We start from the raw sequence: 25,762 nt of genomic DNA, 5'->3' as shown, positions 1-25,762 counted from the left end.
AGTATTGTGAGCTGAATATTTCAATTAACTACTATAATATGCATACAAAAACTTTGGATGGGGAACTTCATTCATTGTGCTCTCACCAAAGTTGACAATAAAACCATCTCCAGCTACAGTGAAAACAGAATTAGGCCTTAACAAATTTATTACAGGCTTTGTTTACAAACTTGTTACAAAATTATACAGCATCTTATGCGTACAGAGGATTTACAAGAACATTTAACTGATGCGTGTGATTGCTCTGCTCTCTGGTTGAGATCTGCAGGTTTTTCTTCACTCATGGCCTGATACTGCTTCCCTTGTAGTCAGTGAGATTTTTTTCATTGACTTTAGTAGAAGTTGGATCAGATCCAAAGCGTAATACTTCTGTTCATTGTTATACTGAGGTGGGAAAGAGACAGCCAATCTAATAACCTTATGCACCGTGTTTCTTTCTCATTTAATATGTTTCAGATGATCAGTGATAAATTTAATCTGAAAAGTTTTTGTTGGCCAATTGTAAAACACTTGATGCATTGGTAAAGTTAAGAATCAAAGACCAGTTCCTGCTACTGGATCAATAAATTTTCTTTGAACCTAACAGAATGAATATCCCTTGATTTTCAGTGAGCAGAAAGAACAACATTAGGATTGATTCTGATGTTACTTATGTTGCTATAATAATACATTTTCTCACCTATATTCAATATACTTTCTCTGGATTTACAGTGATGTAAGCAAGTGCATCACCCACCATGTAGGAACAATGAAGTCAATGAAGTCGCTAATTCATGGTTTGGAAGCAACACTGTCTAACCAAGCTCACTTAGTGTTCTTACCTCCTCTTCTCATATGGACACAGACCTACTTGCCACACAGAAGAATCTTAAGTTAATGATCCATGACAATATCTGCTCTCAATTACTTCTTGTAACACCTGAAAATATTTACTTGGGAATTCAGGATGTTAGGTTTATAACTTGGAAAAAAAATCAGTAGAACAGTCCTCTTAAAAATATGTTTTTCCCCAGAAGAAGCAAAATGAATGGGTAAGGTTTTTTTATTGTTGTTGTTTGTTTGTTTGTTTGTTTTTTCTCCTGTTGAAACTTAAACATGTCTACTGGTAAAAAATAAGAAAAGTTCTGTTGAGGATTTTTTGTTTGTTTATTTGTTTTCCAAGGAAGGAGAATTTAGGAAAAAAAAATCTAGTCAGATTTATTAGATAGTGAGCTGCTTGTTACATTGCATCACCTCCTGCCTTTTAATGATTGCCTTGGTAGCAAACCTCTGAAGCTATTATTGCTAAAACCAAAGCTAGATTTTAGTCCAGCAAGATGATTTCATGTGAGGTAAAAACCCTAACTGCATGTTGAAAATTGAGAGGGTTCTCATAAAAACTTTTTTATGGCCTCCACTACAAAATTGTACCTACACATTCCAACCTGGTTTTCAGAGTCACATCTTTTCCCATGCTTTGCTTCATGAGTAACTTACCCACTTTCCCAGTGGTTCTATGATGTGTAAGGCTCTCTGTTAGGGATTAGGGAAGATCACATAAATTGTTGCCTTTAATGACCTGCTGCAGATTTGAAGTTGGTTCTCCAGTAGTGGAAATGATATGATTAAAGGCACTCTACTGACATGTTCTTGGGTACCCTGATCTCATTTTCATTTGTGATGCTGAACATGTTACAGCAATGAAAGATGTAACGCAAGAACTAAAGACCATTACAGATGTTTTTTTGAAGGGCTGGCATTTTTCAGCCCTGATTATGGATTAAGATCTATTTAGGCACAGATAACATATGTGGTTCAATCTTAATTCTGTTGATATCCATGACAAGACTCTAATTTACCTTTGTGGGAATAAGATACCATCCAGGACATAATACAGATAATGTATAATAGGCCATCTCTTTCAGCAGTGTAATTGTTGGTGTCTCCAGTGGAGCTACATAACAATGCAAAAAAATAGTTTGAGGTATATGCAAGTATATCTGTCTGTGCTAAGTAACAGCTCACACCAGTGGGACAGAAGAACTTCATTGTAACTATGGACTACCTGAATTTGAATCACACACACGGACACACACACACACACACACATGCACAAGTCCCTATGAAAGGTAGCACACACACACACACAAAAAATCCCTATGAAAGGTACCAGGTTTGCTGAGCAGTTCTACACATATTTTCCCTCCATTAAAAATGGGCAATGAGTTGTCAAGTAGACAAACAGCTTTGTATGGGTGTGTGGCTTTGATATCCATTCCAGGATATCATATCTTTGCTAAAATTCTTTAGCCAAGGGCTCTTTTAATGTTAAGACAGCAGCAGCTTTTTTTCTAATTAAAAAATTCAAACAGAAATGATGTAGCAATTCAAGCTGAAACTAATAGATTAATGTGAGGAGAAAGAGGTCAATCACAATAAAAACTATATTCTGAAGAAATCATATTTTATGTATTACATTAATGATCAATTTAGATCGGTTCTTGGCTTCAGTAACGTAGTTACAAATATTTTTTAGATTTTTTTTTAATGTTGTTTCTAGTATTAACTGGCAGCATTAGAAACAGTTGCAAAACAAATGTGCTTCAAAAATGTAGACAACAGTTGCTGGATTGTTAGCATTTATTCTGAAATGCTAATGGAGGGAAAATGGTCATTTCATTGGCAAAACTGGCATGACACACAGAAATTGTATTTTACAGCTACTTGATGCCTTTGACATTGACATCAGCTGCAGGCTACAACACATATTTTGGTTTTCATTTTGGCAGTGAGGAGTCAACACTGCATCCAATTAAATGTGAATGTATAGAGCAAGGGATATAAATATGTACACAACTCTTGACATTGATCTGATTTTTAACAAGTTTACTAAATGACAGTCACTGGCTTGACAATACTGAATGAAGAATACTGATTTTACACAGAATTTACAGTCAGGTTACGGTATGCTGCCAACAAGCAGTGTCACAAACATAGTCTAAAAAAATCCAGAGTTGCCCACAGCAGAGGCACACACCCTTTACTCTTGTTTATTGGGAGAGAAAGCTTATATACTGTAAATTTGCTGAAGTTTAATAAATAAAGTCAACTTATAATATATAAAACAATATAAACATTTATATGCTACATGCATATCATATAATTTAAAGTAATAATTTATATATCAAAGAGATGCGGATTTATGTTCTTCCTATTTTTCTTGACAAGGCGCACACACAGGAGGTGTCTATTCTTATCCACCTCCAGCCTACAAGTTTATTGTTTTCTGAAGTCAGTGCCCTAACATATGTTTGGGATGTCTTGCATTGAGAGTTCCAGTGCTTGTCATCAATGCCTCGGCAGCCATTTTTAACAGGCTTGGCTTCTTTACACCTTGTTTCATAAAAGTATTGTTTAACTGGAGAGTTGCCTGTTTTAATTTCTCCCAGCACAGTTACCTGGTGTCCTCTAATGTCGATAGCAGATGATTTGTCCGTGACCCATAAGCTTTCACTGTCACAAACGGAATATTCCCCTCGGTGGCTCTTGTGCTCCGCATATCTTTTCCTCCGAGAGGTTCTGTTCACCACCACTGAATTTCCAATATAATCCTCCATGAGGTACAGCGGTGGTGGTTCCAGCGGTGTGTTGTCACTCAAGAGGACTCGAGGAGAGTTGTAGCGTCTCTGCTGCCTTAGGAGATCTGTATCCATTGAGATAACTGGCTGGAAGTCAGATTTCACATTTTCATCTCCATCCGCGTCCTGCTGAGCCTCTACTTTCTTCACTGTGTTTTGATAGTTTTCCTTTATATCTACTATCTGCTTAGAAAGCTTGTTTTTCAAAATGTCTGCCTGAATGAGTTTTATAATGAGAGAATTTATTGAATCTTCTGGCAAACTCCTTTGATCCATGTTGGTAGACTGGATGCCACGAAGATAAGAAAGAAATATCACATAAAACAAGATGGACATCACCTTGTTCACCTGTAAGATCTGCAAAGAAAAAGAAAGTCAATATAAGTGCAATTAAATAATTTTTACTAGGCTTTGTAAACATGAAAATTCTAATTTGTTTTAACATATTTTACATCTTATACAATTTACAGATACAGATAAACTATGTGTTTCTTTCAAGATATTATTTCATTTTATTTTATAATAAATACAACAATTTGATTTCTTTTTTCAGGATTTAATCAATCTCTCTTGCACCGTTTAGGATGATCTCACTTTTATTCATTGTTTGTACACTGGCAGATATTTCAGTTAGCTCCCTTCTCTACAGTGTTAGGTAGCTATTCTTATCAGTGGATAGAGGCCAAGTCACTTTTCCAGAGTCTATTCTGCTGAGTGGTTTAGTTTCAAAATTGTAAGGAAATTAAGCAGAGTAAGACAGTTTCTAGTGGTATAGACGAAGTTCTGACTTCGTTAAGTGGCCACAATTTATACGTGTTGAAATGTCACAGATCGATCAAATTTCTGTTCATCAAATGTGTTTACCTTAAGAGCATCATCATACACTGAGAAATAACACAGTGTTTCAACAGTGCTCTTTTTCTCTCATAAGGAAAAGTATTTTTGAGGAAAGAGGACACAGTCTAGCAGCAAAATGGTGTTTCTTACACTTTGAACTTCAGAAAGAAATGGTTAGGATTTGCAATACAAGTGAGAAGTTCAGATAGATCCACAGAACATTTTGTTGTGGCTGTTTGCAGGGCTGGGACCTGTTTCTTATTCTGTTTTTAATGAAGTTTCTTCATTACATCTTTATGAACTGGAGTGAAACTGGCTGTAGAAATATTAATGGACAGAAGGAGTACAGTTGTCCCCTCCCCCCAACCCCCCTGTAAATAAATAAATAAATAAATAAACATGAAATTGAAGAGTCTTGTTCATATAGATCAAATGAACTCAAGACCAAGATTTTGAAAACTGTAGATCTAAAAGCCTACTTCTTCTCTGTAATGTACTTTGTTATGCTCTGCTCTATATGGATTCCTGTAGTGTCCTTCTAATTCTAGCCTCTGAGTATCTTCTACAAGCTCTTTGGGCATTTCTGGTTAAATCCTTCTGTGATACTGTTTGCATACTGTTTGTGTAGTTAAGAACTGTGAACATTTGTCTAAGGAGTTTTTTTTATTTTTTTTTTCCCTTGTGTATTTGCACTTGCATTTAAATGAAAATAATATTTATTGTAAAATACCAAATCATGGAAGCAAAACATTTACTTTGAAGCACACCAGTTTTATTGGAATTGCTGCACAGGCAGTGGATTGAAGAAGAAAATATCAAACTTATGTTACAGCACTCTCATACCATGTGGAAAGCCCTGGATGGTATCATGTGACTTAAAACAGTCTTGAACTTGGTTCTCCTACTCTGCAAACAAGTCCATCATGAGTCAAGCTGCTAGTAGTCTGGAATAAAGGCACAGAGTTATAAAATTGTGGAACAGCTGGAGTTGTAAGGATCTGCAGGAGATCATCTAGTTCTATCCTCTTGCTCAAAGCAGGGTCAGCTAAAGTAGCTTGCATGGGGCTATGTCCAGTCATTTTTTGAATATCTCTATGGATGGACATTCCAAAACCCCTCTAGGCAACTTGTTCCAGTGTTTGATCATCCTCACAGTAAAACAAAACAAAACAAAAAGCGTCTTATGTTTCAGTAATATTTCATATACTTCAGTTTGTGCCCATTGCTTCTTGTCCCTTCATGGAATGCCCGTAATGGAGTCTGGCTCCATCTTCTCTACTCCAACCTATCTGGTATTTCTGCTCTTTGGTAAGATTCCTCTGAGCTTTTCTCCTACTGGCTGAACAGTCCCAGATCTCTCAGCCAGCCTCTCCTCCCTTAATCATCTTTGTGGACTTGTTCCAGTATATCCATGTCTCTTGTACTGGGGAGCCCAGAACTGGACACCACTCCAGATGTGGCCTCAGTACTGGTACTGAGTTGAGGTGAAGGTTCACCTCTGTTGGCCTGCTGGCAACATTTTGGGTACTTTGTGTTTTCCCAGATGAAATTGCAGAGAAATCAGACTTCTTAAACAGAAAATATTGCACTTCAACAAATCACCATTTTCTGTTTAAGAAGGGAAAAAAAAAAAAAAAAAAAGGTTTTACTGGGAAATCCTCTATCAGCAAAACTTCTTTCAGCAACAGAGCAACAGTGAGTCCCCACTTCATAGTTTAGAACTGCAGCAAAATCAGAGCTACCCTCTGGATGTGTGATCTGTCCTTTTATGGATAAGAAATGTGTTTTCTCCATTCTCAGTTTGTCACAGTATGAGTTCACCTAAATCTAGACTGTTGCTTGCAGAAAAGTTATGCTTTGAAAAAAAATCTAAGATTTCAGTTACTATACAGTTACTGTCATACCTAAATGAATACTAATTTAGTAACTTAGTGTAGATGGTTCTCAGAGCCAAGAAAGAGATAGAAAAAAAAAAAAAAAAAAAAAAAAAGACCTTTTCCTGTGCAATTTGGTCTTCCCTCATTAAATCATTCTCTTTATAAAATAGTAAAAATATTTTAAAGCACATGTCTTATAGTACTCAGAAGCTAACCTACACAACGTATGACACAAGGCCTTAGGATGGTGAGCAAAGCTTGGACAATACTCAGCTGAAAAGCTGAAAGCATTATTCATGCCAGCTTGCAGCTGCATGTAATCACTGATCTGCTTAGTTTCAAAACTAAGTGGCACTAGCAAAATACACAAGTTGGAGCAGGTGATGAGGTGGGAAAAGTAAGACTGGAATTCCTGCAGACTCTCCTTAATGTCATGCTAAACACGAAAAGAAAGGGTCAGGGAGTTCATAATTAAAGCAGTTCAAATAAACTGTTTTGTGTTTTTGTTTTTTCCTGTCTGTGGCAAAACCATGTTAATGGAAAAAAATGTTTAAAAATATTTTGCTTAACCTAAAGTAAAATGGTGATTTGGTGGGAGGGGTGTTGAAGTACTCTGAAATTTAACTTATAGTTTAACTTAGTCTTGGCAGATTATTTACTGCAAAAGTTAAAATGTTTCAGAACCAATCTTTGCAGTTTTTTGAAATGTTTTGGTGTGCAAAATTTGGAAAGAAAATGCAAACATTGGGTAAAAGAGATTACAGTTTTCAGGGGGTTACTCTGATACAGTTCACCTAGGACGTGTACTTAGCTATGAAAATAAGAGGTGTGTTCAGAAATTCCAGTCCATGAATTGAAATTAGATTGCCCTTGAAATCTAGCACTTCAGAATATACTGTAGGCACTACTCTGGCTACAAAAAATGTACAGTACTAGGAAACTGCAGCTGGTTTATGATTTTGGGTTTGTTTGAGTTTCACGCCTTAAAAGTGGAACGGTTTGTAGGGATGGGCAATATTGTTTTTGATAAATGACTCTTTGGCCTAAACAGAAATTTGTGCCCAAATTGATAATAATTTGCAAATTGTCACCTTTTTGTTGTTAAAATAAATAAATAAATAATTGGTAACAAGGAGAGAAAAATGTAAAACATAAAGTATTTATGATTTCTTATTTGCAAAGAAAATCATTATGATGTTTCTGGACATGTATCAAAAAATATATAATACAATTCACAAAACAGAAACAATGCTTACTCATTATCATTCAGGAAGTAAGTTATCTACAGACGAGAATTGCATTCAGAGGCAAGATTTCAACTGAGGCATCCTACCTAAAAGAAGACTGACTTAACTGCCCAGCTCCTGGGGCATAGACTCGTATGAACATTGGCAGAGGCTACTACAGCACATGAAATATAGTTATTTTTTTAATCATTTGGTGAATGGTATAAAAATCCCTCAAGAATATAGACCTTCACATCATTTTTTTTCCTAGTTTTCTCATTATTATTATTATTGAAATTAAACTGCCAAATAATTTCTATCAAATATTTTCTATTGATGAACATTTTGAGATATTTTTATTGTTTTTTGATGTTCTTTAATGTTCTGTATGTAAATCCCTGAAAAGGTTCATTTCAGGTGTTTTCATAGAGTGTTTACAGTCAAGTAAGTGTGATGAATAGTCCTAGAGATGGACACAATACTATTTAAAGTGCTACAGAAAGTGCAGAGCAGATTCCTAATCTTAGAGTCTGGGCCCCAAATAGGCATAGGCAAGCATTTCCATGGTGACATCTGAATAAGAGCTCAGTGCAACAGCACAATCCATAGTTAAGTAACAGATTAAGTAGTGTTATTGGATACAAATAGATAAGATCCTAATTAGTGAGTGTTTCCCATTGCTTTCTGCCTGATACTTGATTGTGCTAGAGTACCTGACCTCAGTTTCTGTGTTCATAAGCTGTCAGGTCAGCTGTGACATATGGCCTACTTAACAGTAAGGTGTATCATAATGCATGATTTAAGTGGATCATAAGTATATATCTGATATAACCACATACCCACTTATACCAGTATAATTATCTTACTGTGCATTATCTACTACACACCTGGCCTAGATATTGTGTGATTGTAGAAGAGTTTAGACATCTCAGTGTGGATCCAGAAGAATTGATCTATTACCTTTTCTGGATTTACATCAAAATGTATCCCTTGTTGACCTACCAGTTTATGAAAAACTCATCATTTGTCTGGGAACTCAATCGTGGCTGATCATAATGGTATATAACTTGCCTCACTCTGTGCTTATTGCCTCCTGTGTCTTCCAATTCCTTTTCTATTCCATGTATTGGGAGTTTGGGAAGAGTTGCTGTCACACTCCAGGAAGCTATTTTTCCTGAGTTGCTGAGAAGCTTTAGATCATGTTTGCTTTCATGCTGTTATTCTGTGTAGCTTTCTGGATATTTGGGGTATACCTTTGATGCTTCAAGCTACTGCTGAACTCTTGCTAGAGATGATTAAAAAAGATGGGGGTGGAGGGTACATGATTCTCAAAGCAGCTATTAAATGTGGTCAGAAAACACTCTGTTATGTGAAATTTTGAAAAATATTGTACATCAAGGTAGGAAGATATTAATCTCTTCAAGTTGGTCACTTTGCACAGTGTCAGTGCCCCCTTACTCAGACATACTAGCCCAGGTTTCAAAAGTGATTGTAAACGTGTCATCAAGAGCGTCTTAAAGAAACTAGTAATAGAACTAAGTGACGATTACATGTTATGAATGGTGTAGAGGATTTATGGGAGCATATACTATGGTATGGTGGGAAAGCTAACAGATCCTTGTAGTATAGAGCAAGCTATTAAAGCACTAAACAGGTTTGACTTAGAGAGGTTTGACTTAGAGATTGCTGGCATTCATGGCACAGCAGTTAAAAACAAATATTATGGAAAAGAAATCCTTATGCATTGCAAACGTTGCTTAGTGTAGCTTACTCGATTTTAATGGTTTATATTCCTGTATTGTTGGCAGGGTATTATTGTTATCTAATCTAGGTGTCTCAGAGAAGGTCTAAATTTAGGAGAAGTAAATAAACTTACCTATTGCTTCCATTAAGAAATGAAATCCCCAATAGACTCTGGCAAATCACTTTCCACTCTTTTCAGACCCAATGCTTTGCATACTGTTGGGAGGCTTTGTTTTGTTTTGTTTTGTTTGTGGTAATTACAAAAAAAAAATAAATCTGTAATGATTTATTTTGATCAGTCTCTGAACAGTCTACACAGCTGAAAAGCAAAATGTCATTTAATATGTGCTGTGAAAACAATGAAATCCTAGTACTGTGAGACACTGCCTAAGTATTTACTTTTAAGTCATTGCTGAGAGGATCTGGAATAGAAGCAAAAGTGACTGGTGAATTTTGCATTTAGCATTGAATGTAATATGATTTATGTAAGTCAGCTTGAAGCACTTGGCACTTTCTGAAAATTTTAAAAGCAGTTTTTGTTCTTCAGACCAAGCAACTAATGATCATTTGTGGTAGCTGACAGCTTATTCAGGCTTTTGCCAAAGATGACAGTGTAATTATTCTCATTGCTTGCTAAGCACTGTTCTCACAAACTCATAGAAAGCAACTAGTAGCAGAGTGCCCTGTTGATTCCCTAATCCTAATATATTTGTTGAGAAGAAATGCAATCCTTTCCTTCCGTTCTTCAGGAAACAGTGAAAATGTACAGAATGAAAAACATCAATATGTCATGAATATTCAGATGACAGGAGGTGGAATGTGAAACAATTGTACATTAAATTTTGTCCCATATTTCAGAATAGTAATTGACTATTGTACAATATGTGCCTGTAGAAGGATTTATTAAGGTAGATTGCTGTGGAGTGGTGAGTGCCCCAAGAGATATTATGACCCTCCTGAACATTTCCACTTCTCAAGACAGAGAAATTTCAACACATACAGTTTCAAGCTAAAGCTTTCACAAGAGCCAGACACATTAAGATGCCTAAGAATTCAGAGACAAAATCAAGTGGGACTGTGTTATGGCAGCTTTTACTGTTAACCCCCCCATTCTCAGGGCCAACCAAACTATAAGCTACAGTGAAGGAAGTTGAAGACAATACATTCCTTTTGCAGATGGGCTGGGAAATGGGGAAGCACAACATATCTGAGGAAGGACCATAGTTTCTTACAGCCCCACAGCAGGTCAGTTGCTTTTAATCATTCATTACTCAGGGCCATTTTCAAGAGAGCACACATCCAAGCACTGAGCCCCAGTAAGCTCCAGTGAAAGGTACATGTATAGACCTAATCTCTTATGGAAATGGAGTGCTGCCTACTGGGTCACTGACATTTCCTCTTTAAATAGCAGGACAGTTGTACAACCAAGTATGAAAATTCATCTGCACTTTGAATAAATATGCATTGCTATTTATGATTAAAGTTGCGACCATGACCCAACAGTCATTACAGAAAGTTTAACCAACTGGTGACAGCTTTCTGAGGGACAGTTTTGTGATAAGTCTTGCTGCGAGGGGTAAACTGGTTTCTGAATAGTGAAAGGCACTGTGTAGAACTGCAGCAATCTTGGCTCATTTCAGATACAGCTGATTGCAATGGCATGTGTGTCCACATGTGAACTTTCCACAAACATATCTTTTAGGAAATCAAAATGTGATCACTTTACATGTACCTGCTCACTTCCAAGAGAAAGGTCAGGAGCAGTTCTTCAGTGCTTACCTCATTTTATTTGGAACAACAGCTGCTTCTCACACCTTGTACAATGTTATTACATGTTTGCCCTGTACCTTCTTTCCCTGCCACTGACATAGTCTGGAGTTCAGTGCATTCAAGACTTCCCAGGGGCTTTTGACACGCTCCAGCATCCTCTAGCAATCCCATCAAGAGATTTGACTATTACTAATGTCTGGTACAATATCAACTACACTAGCTACACCTCCGAGTCTGTGATTGACTACAGAAGTAGGAAGACTTTTCCTCAGGCTAAGTTTGGTCTTCTTCTATTTTAATTTCTTTCCTCACTGATATTTTTGTGACATGCTGCTTATACCTGTCTGCCTCTGCCCAGATTGTCACAGTATACTTTTTCATTAACCAGCTGAGTAATTCTTCTGTATATTGAATAAGTTAGGGCAACATTTTAGGAAGGTGGCATCCTGATTCCTTTGATGTATTGGAAAGCTTAGTCAAGTCAAAATCTCTGTTCATGAGTTTCTACATCTGCAAAATAAGGAACCCCATGGAATGATACCTGCGTTTTGTTACCCTATGTATATACTTTGACATCCTTTGCTTTCTCCCTCAAAGAGCTGGCTGTTTTTGCCCTGATAAGACAGCACAACTAAAGATTTCCTCTCTCCACACAAAGCATGACAACATTGTAGTTTAATCCCTGCACACTATGTGGGAGATGCCTGTCTGTTTTGAGAGTAATGAGGCATCTTAACAAATGTATTTCCATAAATGTTCTAAGTGTAAATCATCCTGTTTTCTTTTACCATTCACATGTCACTGATATTTGAGCACTCTGAAAGCATTTATCTTGGTTCATACAGACAAAGTAAAAAGGGTGCTCGTTCCCATTTTTAAGGGACTGGAAACAAAGAAGTCAAAAGTCGTTTTCAAGGTCATACAGGTATCCTGCTGCAAGTTGGGAAACAGACCATGTGTTTTCATGTTGTGCTGCCTGGATTAGGAAAGCCCATCTGGAATGTTGTATGGGAGTTTGGTCAATAGATGACAAGCATGAAATGCAAGGAAACAAAAGCAATGTCATCTGAGAAGAGCAATCAGCCACATCTTAGTCATGACAAAGAATTAAAGCTGTAGTTGGGGTAAACAATTTCTGCAAAAGTATTTCTACATATTATTCACTGTGTAGCTCTGAAAACTGTCCAAAGTAACAAGAAATCTAAAGGTCAAATCCTTAGTTAAATCAGTAAATTCCAATGACTTGACTAGGCTGGTACTAATTTTGCAAACACAAAAGATTATTATTTTTTTTTTTAGAAGTCATTTGAAGAAAAAAATAGAAAGCACCAGAACTGAATCATGGTGGTGCATAACATAGGCTGACAAAGTCTTTTCATTACCGATTGTTAATATCAGTTAAATTTGCAGCTCAATTGGGAGGGCATACGAACAGCAGTGAGCAAAGAGAAATATAGTCTTTGCCTGGGAGATGGACATAGAAAACATTTGCAGAGAATTATAACATGAGAATGAAATTAGAAATTAAAAATTTGTACACTGGCGAAGTAATCAGGGGAAAATAAATTTAGGAAGGAGCAATATCTGATCAGGCCCAGGAAATTGAAAGAAAGGAAGAAAGGAAGGAAGGAAGGAAGGAAGGAAGGAAGGAAGGAAGGAAGGAAGGAAGGAAGGAAGGAAGGAAGAAAGGAAGGAAGGAAGGAAGGAAGGAAGGAAGGAAGGAAGGAAGGAAGGAAGGAAGGAAGGAAGGAAGGAAGGAAGGAAGGAAGGAAGGAAGGAAGGAAGGAAGGAAAGAAGGAAGGAAGGAAAGAAGGAAGGAAGGAAGAAAGGAAGAGCAGGAAAAGTGACTAGAAAGATCGTATAACTTGATCTTTGAGGAAATTGCCTTGAATTTGCAAGTCTTTGCTATGAGCTGACAAAAAGGGCATGATAGCAAAGCCAGTGCAAAGATCTGGAAAGTTTAAGCATTGGTGAAAGTGAGCATTCACTCTAGGGTGGGGCAAAGGAGTGCAATCAGGAAAAATGGGATTATACTGAGGAAAGGGAAGTTAGGCTGATCATCAAAAGCAGTTCTCAAACTCTGCAAGATGTTTGTAACAAGCCCAAAGCCACACCAAAGAGGCTTGGTTTCATGTTTCACTACAGCCCTGAAACTCCATCTAAGTCTCTTTTTTTTTAAAAAAAAAAAAAAAAGTTTGAAGATTCATTAACTTTTCAAGTCAACCTGGACCTACTTTGGCTCAACCAGGGTTGATTAATTGTTTTGTATTAAAGTCAGGCAACAGTTCCTGTTCTTCCTACTTTTGTCACAGAGATGCTTTGAGGAATTACACTCTCTGTAACTAAAACTGAGAGCAGTCTTCCAGATGAGGATCATGCCTTTCACCTCCCCACAGTTCTGAGAGGTTCAAATCTGGCCTCATAACACTGCATGATTATATTTTGGTGTATGCTCCTGGAAAGGGAAAAGGAAACCATGGGAAAGGTTAATGTGAGGTGGTCCACATTTACAATAGATTTCTCTCATTGTTCTATTTTTAAATGCCAGAGATGGGGTTTGTCTGATTTGGGGGCTGAAGAAGAAAGGGAAACAAATCACAGATTATCACAGAATTTTGCCCTTCTTCCGCTAACTATAAAAAAGTGTCTTTCTAGAGACCCCACAAAGTAGGATGTGAGGTAGAAAAATATCTTAGGTGTTTTTACATTTACATTCCGACTAGGAAAATCATTTAAATTTAAAATTATTTTTTCAAGAATATTGAGAGATTTTCAAAGTTATATATATGTTTAGATTGGATTTTCTGATGTTGAGAAACTCGGGAGCAACATTTTTTCAAACTGTGAAATTCAAAATCAACATTTTGTTCCTTTTTACACTAAAAAGGTATTTTCTTTGTTGTTTGTTTGTTTTGTTTTGTTTTTCTTAAGCTGCAACCTTCCTCTTCCATCTTTTAAAATATTTTCTGATTTATTTATTTATTTTTTAATGACATAAGGAAAATGGTTAAATCAATAAAGCAAACAGAAGAAAACAAAGGAGCAGCTCCAAAAATGTTAGACCCTCAATATGAGAAGTTCCAGATCCCTAAACCTTTTTTATGGTTACAGGCAGAGCTCACATCCAAAAGGCAAAAGAGATATAGGAAATGATAGAAGTAAAATGACCTTTTATTTAGTTTGAATAAAAATTCATGAATAGAACCTGAGATGCTTCTTTAGGTTGAGAGAGAGAGACAGAGAGAGACAGAGACAGACAGAGAGAGAGCATCTCACTTGTTTTATGACAGCTCTGCTGTGACCCTCGAGTGCACATTTGCCTTGAGAGCAGGAAAACTACTGGGGCAACTGCACCATTCAAGGTCTATTCAAATCTGCTAGATACCTTTTACTTAGAAGGAACAGCACTGCTTCTCAATAGCTTCTCCCAAGCACTGAATATGAGCCTTGCTGCACTGCTGCATGTAATGCACTGCCACCATGGGTGCTCTTCATGGGACTGAGACTGGGGCAAGTCATTGCACAATAGGCTTGGTGGGGAAGCCCCATTTCATTTTATCCAAAACTGCACCTGTGCTTGCTTTGCAAAATCCCATGACTCCTGATTGCTTTGAAGCTGTACAGAAATACATCCTTGGCCACTTCATGAATCAAAGCTCACTTACTGAATCACCTCTCTCTGTTCCTCAAAGGTTCACAAACCTCCAAACAGAAAGTCTTGCTAGATATGCAGGTGCAAAAGTTTTGTTGCAGATGTTGTGAAGGCAGGAGTTCTTAAGGACAGGAGTCCAGGCCTAATCCAGATACTTTAAAACCACCATTAAGAACTTATAGAATTCAGCATGAATTGGACTAAGCTTTTACACAGTAAGGAGTGCTGGGAATGACAATATGGCTACAGACAGTTGCTGTCTGATCCTTGTTCATACATGATACATGTAGAATCAGAATCATAGAATTGTAAAGTTTGGAAAATACCTCCAAGATCATCTGATCCAACCATCCACCTACCACCACTATCACCCACTAAACCATGTCCCTAAGTACCACATCCAACACTTCCTTAAACTGAGGGATGGTGACTCCACCACCTCCCTGGGCAACCCATTCCAATGCCTAGCTACTCTTTCTGAGAAGAAATTTCTACTAATTTCCAACCTGAACCTCCCCTGGCGCAACTAGTCTTATCACTAGTTACCTGCGAGAAGAAACCCCCAGCTCTCAACACCTTCCTTTCAGGTAGTTGTAGAGAACAATAAGGTCTCCCCCGAGCCTCCTCTTCTCCACACTACACAACCCCAGTTCCCTCGGTTGTTTCTCATAGGGTTAGTGTTCCAGGCCCTTCACCAGCTTCGTAGTCTTTCTCTAGACATGCTCCAGGGCCTCAATGTCTTTCTTGTAAATAGGGGCCTAAGCTGAACACAGTACTCAAGGTGTGGCCTCACCTGAGCAGAGTACAGGGAGACGATCACCTCCCTGGTCCTGCTGGCTACACTGGTACTGATACAAGCCAGGATGCCATCAGCCTTCTTGGCCACCTGGGCACACTGCTGGCTCATGTTCAGGTGAGCATCAATCAACACGCTCAGATCCTTTTCCTTTGCACAGCTTTCCAGCCACTCTCCCCCAAGTCTATAGCATTGCATGGGGTGGTGTGACTAAAGTGCAGGACCCGACACTTAGCCATTGAACCTCATCCCATTGCCCATTGATCCAACCTGTGCAGGTCCCTGTGCAGGGCCTTCCTACCCTCCGGCAGATCTTCCAACACTCCCCTGCAACTTGGTGTCATCTGCAAATTTACTGAGGGTGCACTCAATTCCCTCATTCAAGTCATCAATAAAGATATTAAAGAGGATGGGCCCCAACACCAACCCCTTCAGAACACCACTGGTGACCAGTCTCCCACTGGATTTAACACCATTCACCACCACTTTCTAGACTGGCCATCCAGACAGTTTTTAATCCAGCAAAGAGTGTACCTGTCCAAACTATGGGCTGGCAGCTTCTCCAGGAAAATACTGTGGGAGACAGTGTCAAATGCTTTGGTGAAGTCTAGGTAGACTACATCAACAGCCTTTCCCTCATCTACCAGGCAGGTCACCCAGTCATAGAAAGAGAGAAGGTTGGTGAGGCAGGACTTGCCTTTCATGAAACCATGCAGGCTGGGCCTGATCCCCTGAATGTCCTGCACATGCTGTGTGATTGCATTCAAGATGACCTTTCCTGGCACTGAGGTCAGGCTGACAGGCCTTTAGTTCTCCAGGTCCTCCTTATGACCATTTTTAAAGATGGGCATGTAGCATGCAGCTGAAGTGTTTGTTTCCATATCATATTGAGAAGTGAGTACTGCACTATATAATTAATATCTCTTTCATGGTCATAGCTTGTTTGTAACCAGACTATAGTAATATTTTTAAAGTCATTCTCAGAGAAAAACAGTGTTAATTTCTGATAAAATACAGGGAACTGTAAGATTTTTATTTTTTTTTCAACAAAAGCCTCTAAATTAAAAATAGCTTGTGTGCCTAAAAGCTTGTCTACTCTGTCAAGCTACATTAACTGGTCTAATATGTGAGATCACCTCTTGCAACAACCTTGCATAATTTTACCCTGTGAAATCTCAATGGCTCTCCTTGAACAGCTTCCAGATAGAGACCACTGAATCTTACTTGTACAAGGAAGTTTACAAATATAATGTTTGCCCATGAGTGTTTTTCCCTGTTGCATCAGAATCTTTAAAAAAGCTATTGCCCATTTAGAGAAAAAGTCATTCTACTAATTGGCATTACTCTATAGCAAATTGTTTACAAGTAGGTCTTTCCTGAGGGTAGAGACTGTTCCGGTAAATCTAGCTGCTCTGCATTTTTTTCCTTGTAAAAATTTGCCTGAAGTGGAACTTCACTTATGTATCCCCTAGTTCATCAATGTTCATAAGGATAAAATTTCCAGTATGCAGTTCTCCTCGAGACATGGAAGTTTTCTAATTTTAACTCTCAGTTAACACCCTGCAATGAGTTTGACTATATTTAGGGGTTAGTGTTCAAGAACAGTGTGAGTATTCTGGTCCCAGTCTAGCTGAGTGTATGTCTTTTAAGCTTGTGCGTTGCCCTATTAAAATGCAGTAATTGCTTCCATGTTAATCCCATAGCTGAATGCTTTGCTAAACTGCAACCAAACTGTCTGCTAATTTGCAGAATTGAGGCCTCCCTTCTGGAGTCAAAGTGTGATATCTGTGTCCTATTTTGCTAACACAAGCACCTCTGCCAGGTCCAAAACTCCTCTAAAACCTGCTTTCCTTTTTGGAAAGCACCTTGTTTTATCTTTCAGTACAGATGCCATTTTGCCGTTGATGCAAAATGTCTTCCCCTCCCCCCTCCTTCTTGCCAAAAATCTTTGAAAGAAGAATTTTAGAACTGGGAATACTTTGGCACATGTTGTCTACGGCCAGGCATCTTATCTCCAGATATTTGATAAAAAAGCAAGGTTTTAAACTGGGCATGGAAAGGAGACAAATGAGATGTACAGCAACTGGCTTAAATATTGGTCTTGCCTCTCCTTATATCTTTATACAGGCAATAGCTAGGCTGTTGTTTTGGTGGTGGTGGTGGTGGTGATGGTGGTGTTTTTTTATTTTGTTTTGTTTTGTTTTTTAGAAAACAACTTCTTACTGAAGAAATTCAAGTTATGAAACATTTTGTCTGTAGAAGGGCAGGAATAAAGTAACATTAAGGTTATGGGAACTAAAAGGCAGAAAAAGTAATGTTTTTAGTAGAATTTTGTTCACCTCTAATCTAATGCACACCTTATAAATTTCATAAAAGAATACTTTTGATGTATGATCACCACAAGGTTTAGTCACATCACTGGAAAATTGACTCACAGGTTAGATAGGAGCTATGGAGGAGTAGCATAATCCTTTTCTGAAGAATAAGGTGTTCATTGCTGTCAGAGGCAAGAAATCATTCTTGGATGCATAAACACCACTGCAAGAATGAATGATGTATGCATGAGTTCTAACCGAGGGTAAGGAAAGGGTTTTGGTTGTCTTATTGCAGGCATGGCAATTCTGCAGTATCAAGCTTTTTTCATAATTAAGAATGCCTTTGGTGAGTAAAGTGCTTTTACCATAGTTTTACAGTTCGGAAACTGAAGCCCAGACAGGTTATGTGACTTGTCCTAAGCTATGTGAGAAGAGTGGGGTTTCAGAGCTTTTTCTCATGAGGCTTAGGCTATGGTTGGTTCTACTTGCCGAACCAGCTTCTTCCTTTTGGTTCTTCCCAATACACGTCACCTCCTTTCTGCCCCACACAAAGTCTGTTGAATCAGCTGGCCAAAGGAGAAGTGCTTCTATGTCATATTTCTTCCCATTGAAATGATAGCAAAGGGAAACAGTCCTTACTCTAGTGAAATCAGAGGTAATTGGGAAGCAAGAGGATAGAGGGTAAACGATCTGGAAAACATTGCCAAAGGTGTCTAAGTCTGGATCATGTCAAAGATCTCAAGTGCCTTCAGGAAATAAAAATACCCTGGAATCAGCCTTAAAAAAGAAGCAGGCCAATGCAAATCGGCCATAGCAGTTCAGTAGTTTTCCCCAGGCACCAACAAATCAATCAAGGGAGAGATTTTTAATTCTGCATATACAAAAAGCCTGGTCCTAGACTTCAATTTGCACAGTAGATATCCCTGATTAAAAAGGAGCCAAATGTTTTTGTGCTTCAGGAAGTAGGAGAATTAGGGATGCTTACTTTGGACGACAGTATAACCTTACAGCGTAGCCTATACAAGGAGAGATGCACAGCTGCATCTCCCCAGGAGCAGAGTACAGAATATATTGTGAGTCAGAGTCACAGTTCCTGCCTATCTTCCTTCCACCACCACACACTCCCTTTGCTCTGCTACAAAAGTCAATTACTTCATTCTTTTTTTATCCTTTTTTTTTTTTTTTTTCTTGTTTCACAGAGCAGTTTACTCTCCCATGCTCTCAGCCAGCTACTTTGGCTAGCAAGGAAGGGGAGTGGGGTGAAGTTTGGTCTCTTTGCACTTCTGTCATTTTAACACCCCTTCTCCACCCACTTCCTTCCAGCAGGGAGTATTTGGTGAGCAGCCCCTGCTCTCCTCAATGCAGGCAGAGTTGCAATAAGCATGCTGAACTTGAATAGCCATGGGAGCTGAGTTGCACGGGAGAGGGAGGGATAGTTCTTCCTCTCTCTTTTACTCCTATCTGACTAGTTACTGGCCCTGGCAATGTATGGTGAATTTAACCCAGCAAACATATGCTGTACATATTCAGAGTTAAAGGTCCATGTTAAAATGATACTGGATATTATCAGTGCTAGAAACTGGGGGACCCATGTTCACTGAAACCTGTGAAAGACCAGCATCTTCCTAATTTCTACATTACTAGAAAATATGGAAAGAAGCCCATTGCAAAAACAAAACAAAACAATCACATCCTTAGGAACTTTGGCGAGGCAAACATATGTAGAAACTCTTTACTAAAGGTAAGAGGTCAGTCAATCTTTTGAGATAACTGGATGTGAAGGGGATAGTAAGTTCTTAGGCCTTCTTGACAGTGGGAACACAAAGAGGTTTGCTGGGCTACAAGAAGTATATGTTTTTTCCAAAGGAAGGCAACTTTACCTGTGGTTGACACTGATGGGAAGGCCACACATGCTCTGGAAATATCTTACCCTCCCAGAAAAAGGCAAAAGCATACACATAATCTCTTTTCTATCCCATGCTCCCATTTCTCACTGTAAACCTACCTCTCTGCGTTGAAAGTACATCAAGACTCATAAATTTCTTCCTTGACCATGTCATGAATGCCTCTCTCTTGTTATTGTAAATACTGGGGGCACGGTCTGTGATTTCAAGCTTTCGGTTTAGCTTCAATCTAGATAGAGTTGAGTGGAAAGCAGAGGAGAACATGGCAGGTCAAGACTGATGGATTCAAATCATCTGGAGTATGGGACTCAAATGCATGTGCAGAGGTTGGATTTACAAGGAAAATACTGTGTTAGAGTTATTTAGGAAAGACAGAAAATATTTTGAGACTGCTAGAAATTAAGTAAAATTGAAAAGAATATCTATTTTAAGTTATTAAATAGCATTATATTTGAAGACAATTTGGTATATGCAACTCTTAAAAATTAAAACTCAGAAGCCAAATTCTGCTTTCAGTCATGCAGAAAGCAAGTGATTGTAGACTCTGTTGCATATAACTGAGGTCATAATCTGGCATAGTGTCTGAGCTGGCTCAGTCTTCTATTAATCTAATGTCAGTACAAGTAAGCTGTTATGAGGAAATCCACGGGGAATGGGTCAGGTGTTAATGCTTATAATCAACATGATTCCAAACAAATTGGGGGAATTAAAAATAAACAAATGCTATGTCTTCTGTTTTAAGTTGCTTGTTCAGATTTAACATAACTCTACTGACCTGAGTGGTGCTGCTTAAGATTTGTTGTTGTGTAAGTTAGGAGAGAATATACTATGTGCTTAGAAGACCTTTCCATGTCAGAGCTCTAGAAAAGTGAAGCAAGGAAGCACATGGAAAGTTCTGAATGATGAGAAAGTAAGGCCTTCTTGCCCTCTTTTCTGTGTTCTATGTGAATAAGCTGAAACCTAGATCTGTATTTCTCCAAATTCATTCACTTCCCTTAAACTCGTGGAAGACTTGTGTGTGTGTGTTCTGATGGTCGACAGCTATGTGGAAAGAAGAAAATAACATTATTGCAAGAAAGGTGGCTAGTTTGTCTACACTCTAATGAAATAAATACCTCAAAATGCAAGTATAATCCCTCAAAAATATGTTGTAATTGCACTGCCTTCTTCCTACCAGGCAATTCTTCGCAAATAAGGCAAATATTCATCTTTCTTATCTGTGCTAAGGTGTCTTTGTGTTAGGTGAGGTAAGTCTTCACTTCTGCAAATTCATCCTTTCTGAGACTGTGATTGAAAATTGAAATCTGTTTTCTCTTACAGGTTGAAAATGAGAAGTTGCAATTTTGAAAATCTTTTCTGCCTTTTTTTTTTTTTTTTTTCACGTAGTTTAGTTCTTGCATCTGTCTTAGAGCAGTACTTTATAGGTTAGCACGTGATATATAATAATCAAAGAAGTACTGCACTTCTCTAGCCCAGTATGTAATGCAGGAGCCAGAATCTGAGAGCAGGCAAACATCCACTTTGTTTAAGAATTTGTTCAAGGAACTCAAGTACAACAAGATACGAACAGTCATGCTATCACAAAGGGTCTCATGACATTCTTGCCAGTGTTGTATTCTACAAAGACCAAGCCATGTGAACAGTTTCAAAATGGGACATTTTTTTACAGAAATATAAAAAGAAGCAAAGTGCCCATTTTGTACTAAAAAAAAATCATACTCATAAAACATCCAGCGAAAGCAATAGTGAATAAAAAGAATAAAAATTCTAAAACATTGCATATTGAAAAAAATTGCATAGGTATTCATTAACATTTTATTAGTTCTTTTCCTCTGTGCTCTGGGAAGGCAACATAGCAGCCTTTCTAATGAAAACAAAACAAACAAAATCCTACAAACTACACAGCTAGGAAGAGGGAAAGAACAAATAATGCTCATTGTTATTTCCCTTCAGACTCCAGAAAATGGTTGGCTACTCTTAATAAACGAATTAATAAATAAAGAGGAATTGTATTCCTTTTGATGCTTCTCTGGTTGGAAATTTCTTTATGTAGTTTCCTTTCGTTTTCTTTTTTGAAAAAACCCAAGCTCCTTGCTTTAGTTACTCTTTAGGGTAACTTGTTCCATATGTCACATAGCCTTTGTATGAAATAGTTTAGAGCAAATTCTCCTTTCATCCCCGTGACCTAATTTTAAGGTCTTACTGCTGTGAAGGACTAATCTGGATCAGTTTGACCAGACCCTTCTATTTAATAAATGTCATTTAACTCACAATTTTTCCCCCTTTTCTGTAACAATAAGCCCAACCAAATCTTTCTTTGTAAGTGTAGCTTTTATAAACTCCCTTAAATTCTAGAGCTAATTGAACAGTGCTCTCTGACTTAGTTCATTATTATACTAATTGATTTCATTCAAGTGCATTTTTAAAGTAATTCAACACAGGAGCTTATTATCTTTTTTTTTCTCAGTTGCTTTTCTGTACAGTTGATGCCAAAGAGGACTTTTTTTTGTTTGTTTAACAGTGGCTTTCCAAGTTTTGTTGTTGTTGTTGGTTTGGTTTGGTTTGGTTTTATTCTTTGCATAACTTTTCCTGGGCAGATACTCCCTTTGATAGTGTCTTTTTTTGTTTGCTTGTTTGTTTGTTTGTTTTGTGGAATAAATTACATTTAACATCTTCACAAACATAATTTTCTTTATGCCTTCCCATGAGTCTTCTGTGTAAGAAATGTATGTACTTAAAATTGTCCAGGCTGTTCAATGTATTTACCAGCTAATTCAACTTGGTGGTCCTTGTGCCTCACCTCTAACATTAGTTTAGACTATTTAGACTAATTAGTGCAAATTAAGCACTAATTGTGTAATGATTAGTGCAAACTAAGCATGAATGACATGAGTGCCATCCCCCTTCTAATTCTATTCTTTAAATATTCACATTCTTAAATACTCAGATTTATATTCCTGCCCCAAAACTTTTCTGCCTTTTCACTGGTTTAAATTGCTTGCTATCAACTGCACATGTTCTACAGGTGGCAAAGAAATCAAATAAATGGTTTTAGAATGGTCTGACTAGAAAAGCTATACCAGTTCATCTAAAACATTTTGACTGAATCTATCTCAAAAAATGTATTGGTTTATAGCAGAACCATTCAGGGACTGCACTACTTACTCTCACCATCAACATAACCATATGGGCACAAGTCTTTGACTCTCTCTGAATCTGTCATGGCAAAAATGAATTTTACTCTTTTAGTCTGCTTTGCCTGTGGAATGTAGCTATAACCATAAAAAGCATGAAAATGCCTCTGGCAGTGGTTGCCTACAAAGAGTACTAGGCTGATGAAGTCAACTTGGCAAAAACTCAGCTGTAGGTCCAGACCAGATGTATATTAGAGTTTTTCCTATATAGGTCTTTGAAAATCTTACTGAGAGGTACAGATGAACACAGACTGTATCACAGCATAAGCCTCATGTATTACAGAGATGGCCAGAAATTAAGATGAGCTATGTGTTACTAAGACATGAAGAAAAACACTTCTGTTTTTGCCCCATTATCCATGTTTTTGCCTCAGGGTCTCTGTAGAACACAATTGCTATTTTGTTCTTTCTGCCACATCCCTGGCTCCTCCGAATGTCTACTCCATCAATAGTCCTGAGCAAGGGCAGAGAAAGTCCCTTTTTGCTATCTCTGCAGAATGCTTTCTAGAGGAAAGTGTAGGATCTCCAAAACACGGGCCTCTCTTCCCATGCTGGTAAACAGTAATTCTCTGACTCCAGAGAAGTTCCTGAATAAATTAGCCCCAGATAGGCAAAGGAGGACAGGCTCTAAATGCAGAAATTTAAGAAAATTAACAGGGAGAAATTGAGATACGTAGTTCTACTCCGGCTCCTGAACAGGTGTACAGTCACAGTTCTGCAAAGTTGAGATGGTGTTTTTTAAGGTGTATAAAAGAAAACTGGTGTTAGAATCTTAGTAACCTGCACAGGAATTTTTCTGTTAGAGAGAGGGGTAGTCTGACATTCCCTCAAACATGATTTCAGAGGCACCATTTCTGTAGTGCTCAGGAATTGTGCAAGCAATGCTTTTGAATGTACAGAGACCCTGGGCTTTTATTTAACACTTTATTTTTAACTTTAATTGTGTAATGATCAGCACAAAAGACTTTTTAGATATTTCTGTTCTGTACTTGCTTTATTTCTACAGGACATTTCACAGAATCACAGAATCACAGAATTTCTAGGTTGGAAGAGACCTCAAGATCATCGAGTTCAACCTCTGACCTAACACTAACAGTCCCCACTAAACCATATCCCTAAGCTCTACATCTAAACATTTTTTAAAGACCTCCAGGGATGGTGACTCCACCACTTCCCTGGGCAGCCTGTTCCAATGTCTAACAACCCTTTCAGTAAAGAAGTTCTTCCTAAGATCCAACCTAAAACTCCCCTGGCGCAACTTAAGCCCATTCTTCCTCGTCCTGTCACCAGGCACGTGGGAGAACAGACCAACCCCCACCTCACTACAGCCTCCTTTAAGGTATCTGTAAAGAGCAATAAGGTCACCGCTGAGCCTCCTTTTCACCAGGCTGAATAAGCCCAGCTCCCTCAGCCGCTCCTCGTAGGACTTGTTCTCCAGGCCCCTCACCAGCTTTGTCGCCCTTCTCTGCACCCGCTCAAGCACCTCGATGTCCTTCTTGTAGCGAGGGGCCCAAAACTGAACACAGTACTTGAGGTGCGGCCTCACCAGAGCCGAGTACAGGGGGATGATCACCTCCCTAGCCCTGCTGGCCACACTGTTTCTTATGCAAGCCAGGATGCTGTTGGCCTTCTTGGCCACCTGAGCACACTGCTGGCTCATATTCAGCTGACTATCAACTATCACTCCCAGGTCCTTCTCTGCCTGGCAGCTCTCCAACCAAACCTCTCATCTCCCAGCCTGTAGCTCTGCTTGGGGTTATTGCGCCCCAGGTGGAGGACCCGGCACTTGGCCTTGTTAAACTTCATGCAGTTGACCTCAGCCCATCGGTGCAGCCTATCCAGATCCTCCTGCAGAGCCTTCCTACCCTCAAGCAGATCGACACACGCACCTAGCTTGGTGTCATCTGTAAACTTACTGAGGGTGCACTCAATGCCCTCATCCAGATCATTGATGAAGATATTAAAGAGGACCGGCCCCAGCAGCGAGCCCTGGGGAACGCCACTAGTGACTGGCCTCCAACTGGATTTGACTCCATTTACCACGACTATTTGGGCCCGGCTATCCAGCCAGTTTCTAACCCAACGAAGTGTGTGCCAGTCCAAGCCAAGAGCAGTCAGTTTCTTGAGGAGAATGCTGTGGGAAACAGTGTCAAAAACCTTGCTGAAGTCAAGGTAGACCACATCCACAGCCTTTCCCTCGTCCACCCAGCGCGTCTCTTTGTCATAGAAGGAGATCAGGTTCGTCAAGCAGGACCTGCCTTTCATAAACCCATGCTGACTGGGCCTGATCGCCTGCTTGCCCTGCAAGTGCTGCATGATGACTCTCAAGATAATCTGCTCCATGAGCTTCCCTGGCACTGAGGTCAAACTGACAGGCCTGTAGTTTCCCGGGTCAGTCCTCTGGCCCTTCTTGTAGATGGGCGTCACGTTTGCTAGCCGCCAGTCAACTGGGACCTCCCCCGATAGCCAGGACTGCTGATAAATGATGGTAAGCGGCTTGGCCAGCTCCTCTGCCAGTTCTCTCAGTACCCTTGGGTGGATCCCTTCCGGCCCCATCGACTTGTGCACATCCAAGTGCCGTACCAGGTCACCAACATTTGACACAAAACACTTCATGAAGGCTGAGGAATTCTGTCTTGACACTCAGTAAAAATGTCTACAGCAAACCTAACTTCTCTGTGTAGTGTATAGGACCTTGGTAACCTGCTTAAACCTTGAAGAAAGCTTGCTTCACTGACTTCTTTAATGTAACATTTTACAAATGTATTTTACAAAAGTAGAATATGTATTAAAAAGAAAAAAAGTAAAGACAGAAAGAAAAATCTACCAAA

At 38.8% G+C, this 25,762-nt stretch overlaps 1 protein-coding gene across 1 annotated transcript in view; it reads right to left on the bottom strand.

Moving 5' to 3' along the window:
* Nucleotides 1-201: 201 nt before the first annotated feature.
* Nucleotides 202-25,762, bottom strand: part of NTF3 (neurotrophin 3) — a 61,150-nt gene continuing 35,589 nt past the window's right edge. The window contains exon 2 of the mRNA XM_082751976.1: nucleotides 202-3,974. Coding sequence (XP_082608102.1) covers nucleotides 3,180-3,974 — 795 coding nt within the window. The 3' untranslated portion in view covers nucleotides 202-3,179. The remainder of the gene's footprint in view (nucleotides 3,975-25,762) is intronic.

This window comes from Aythya marila, assembly GCF_965140915.1.
Source record: "Aythya marila genome assembly, chromosome: 1".
Taxonomy (NCBI): domain Eukaryota; kingdom Metazoa; phylum Chordata; class Aves; order Anseriformes; family Anatidae; genus Aythya; species Aythya marila.
This window is presented reverse-complemented; position numbering and strand designations above follow the sequence as displayed.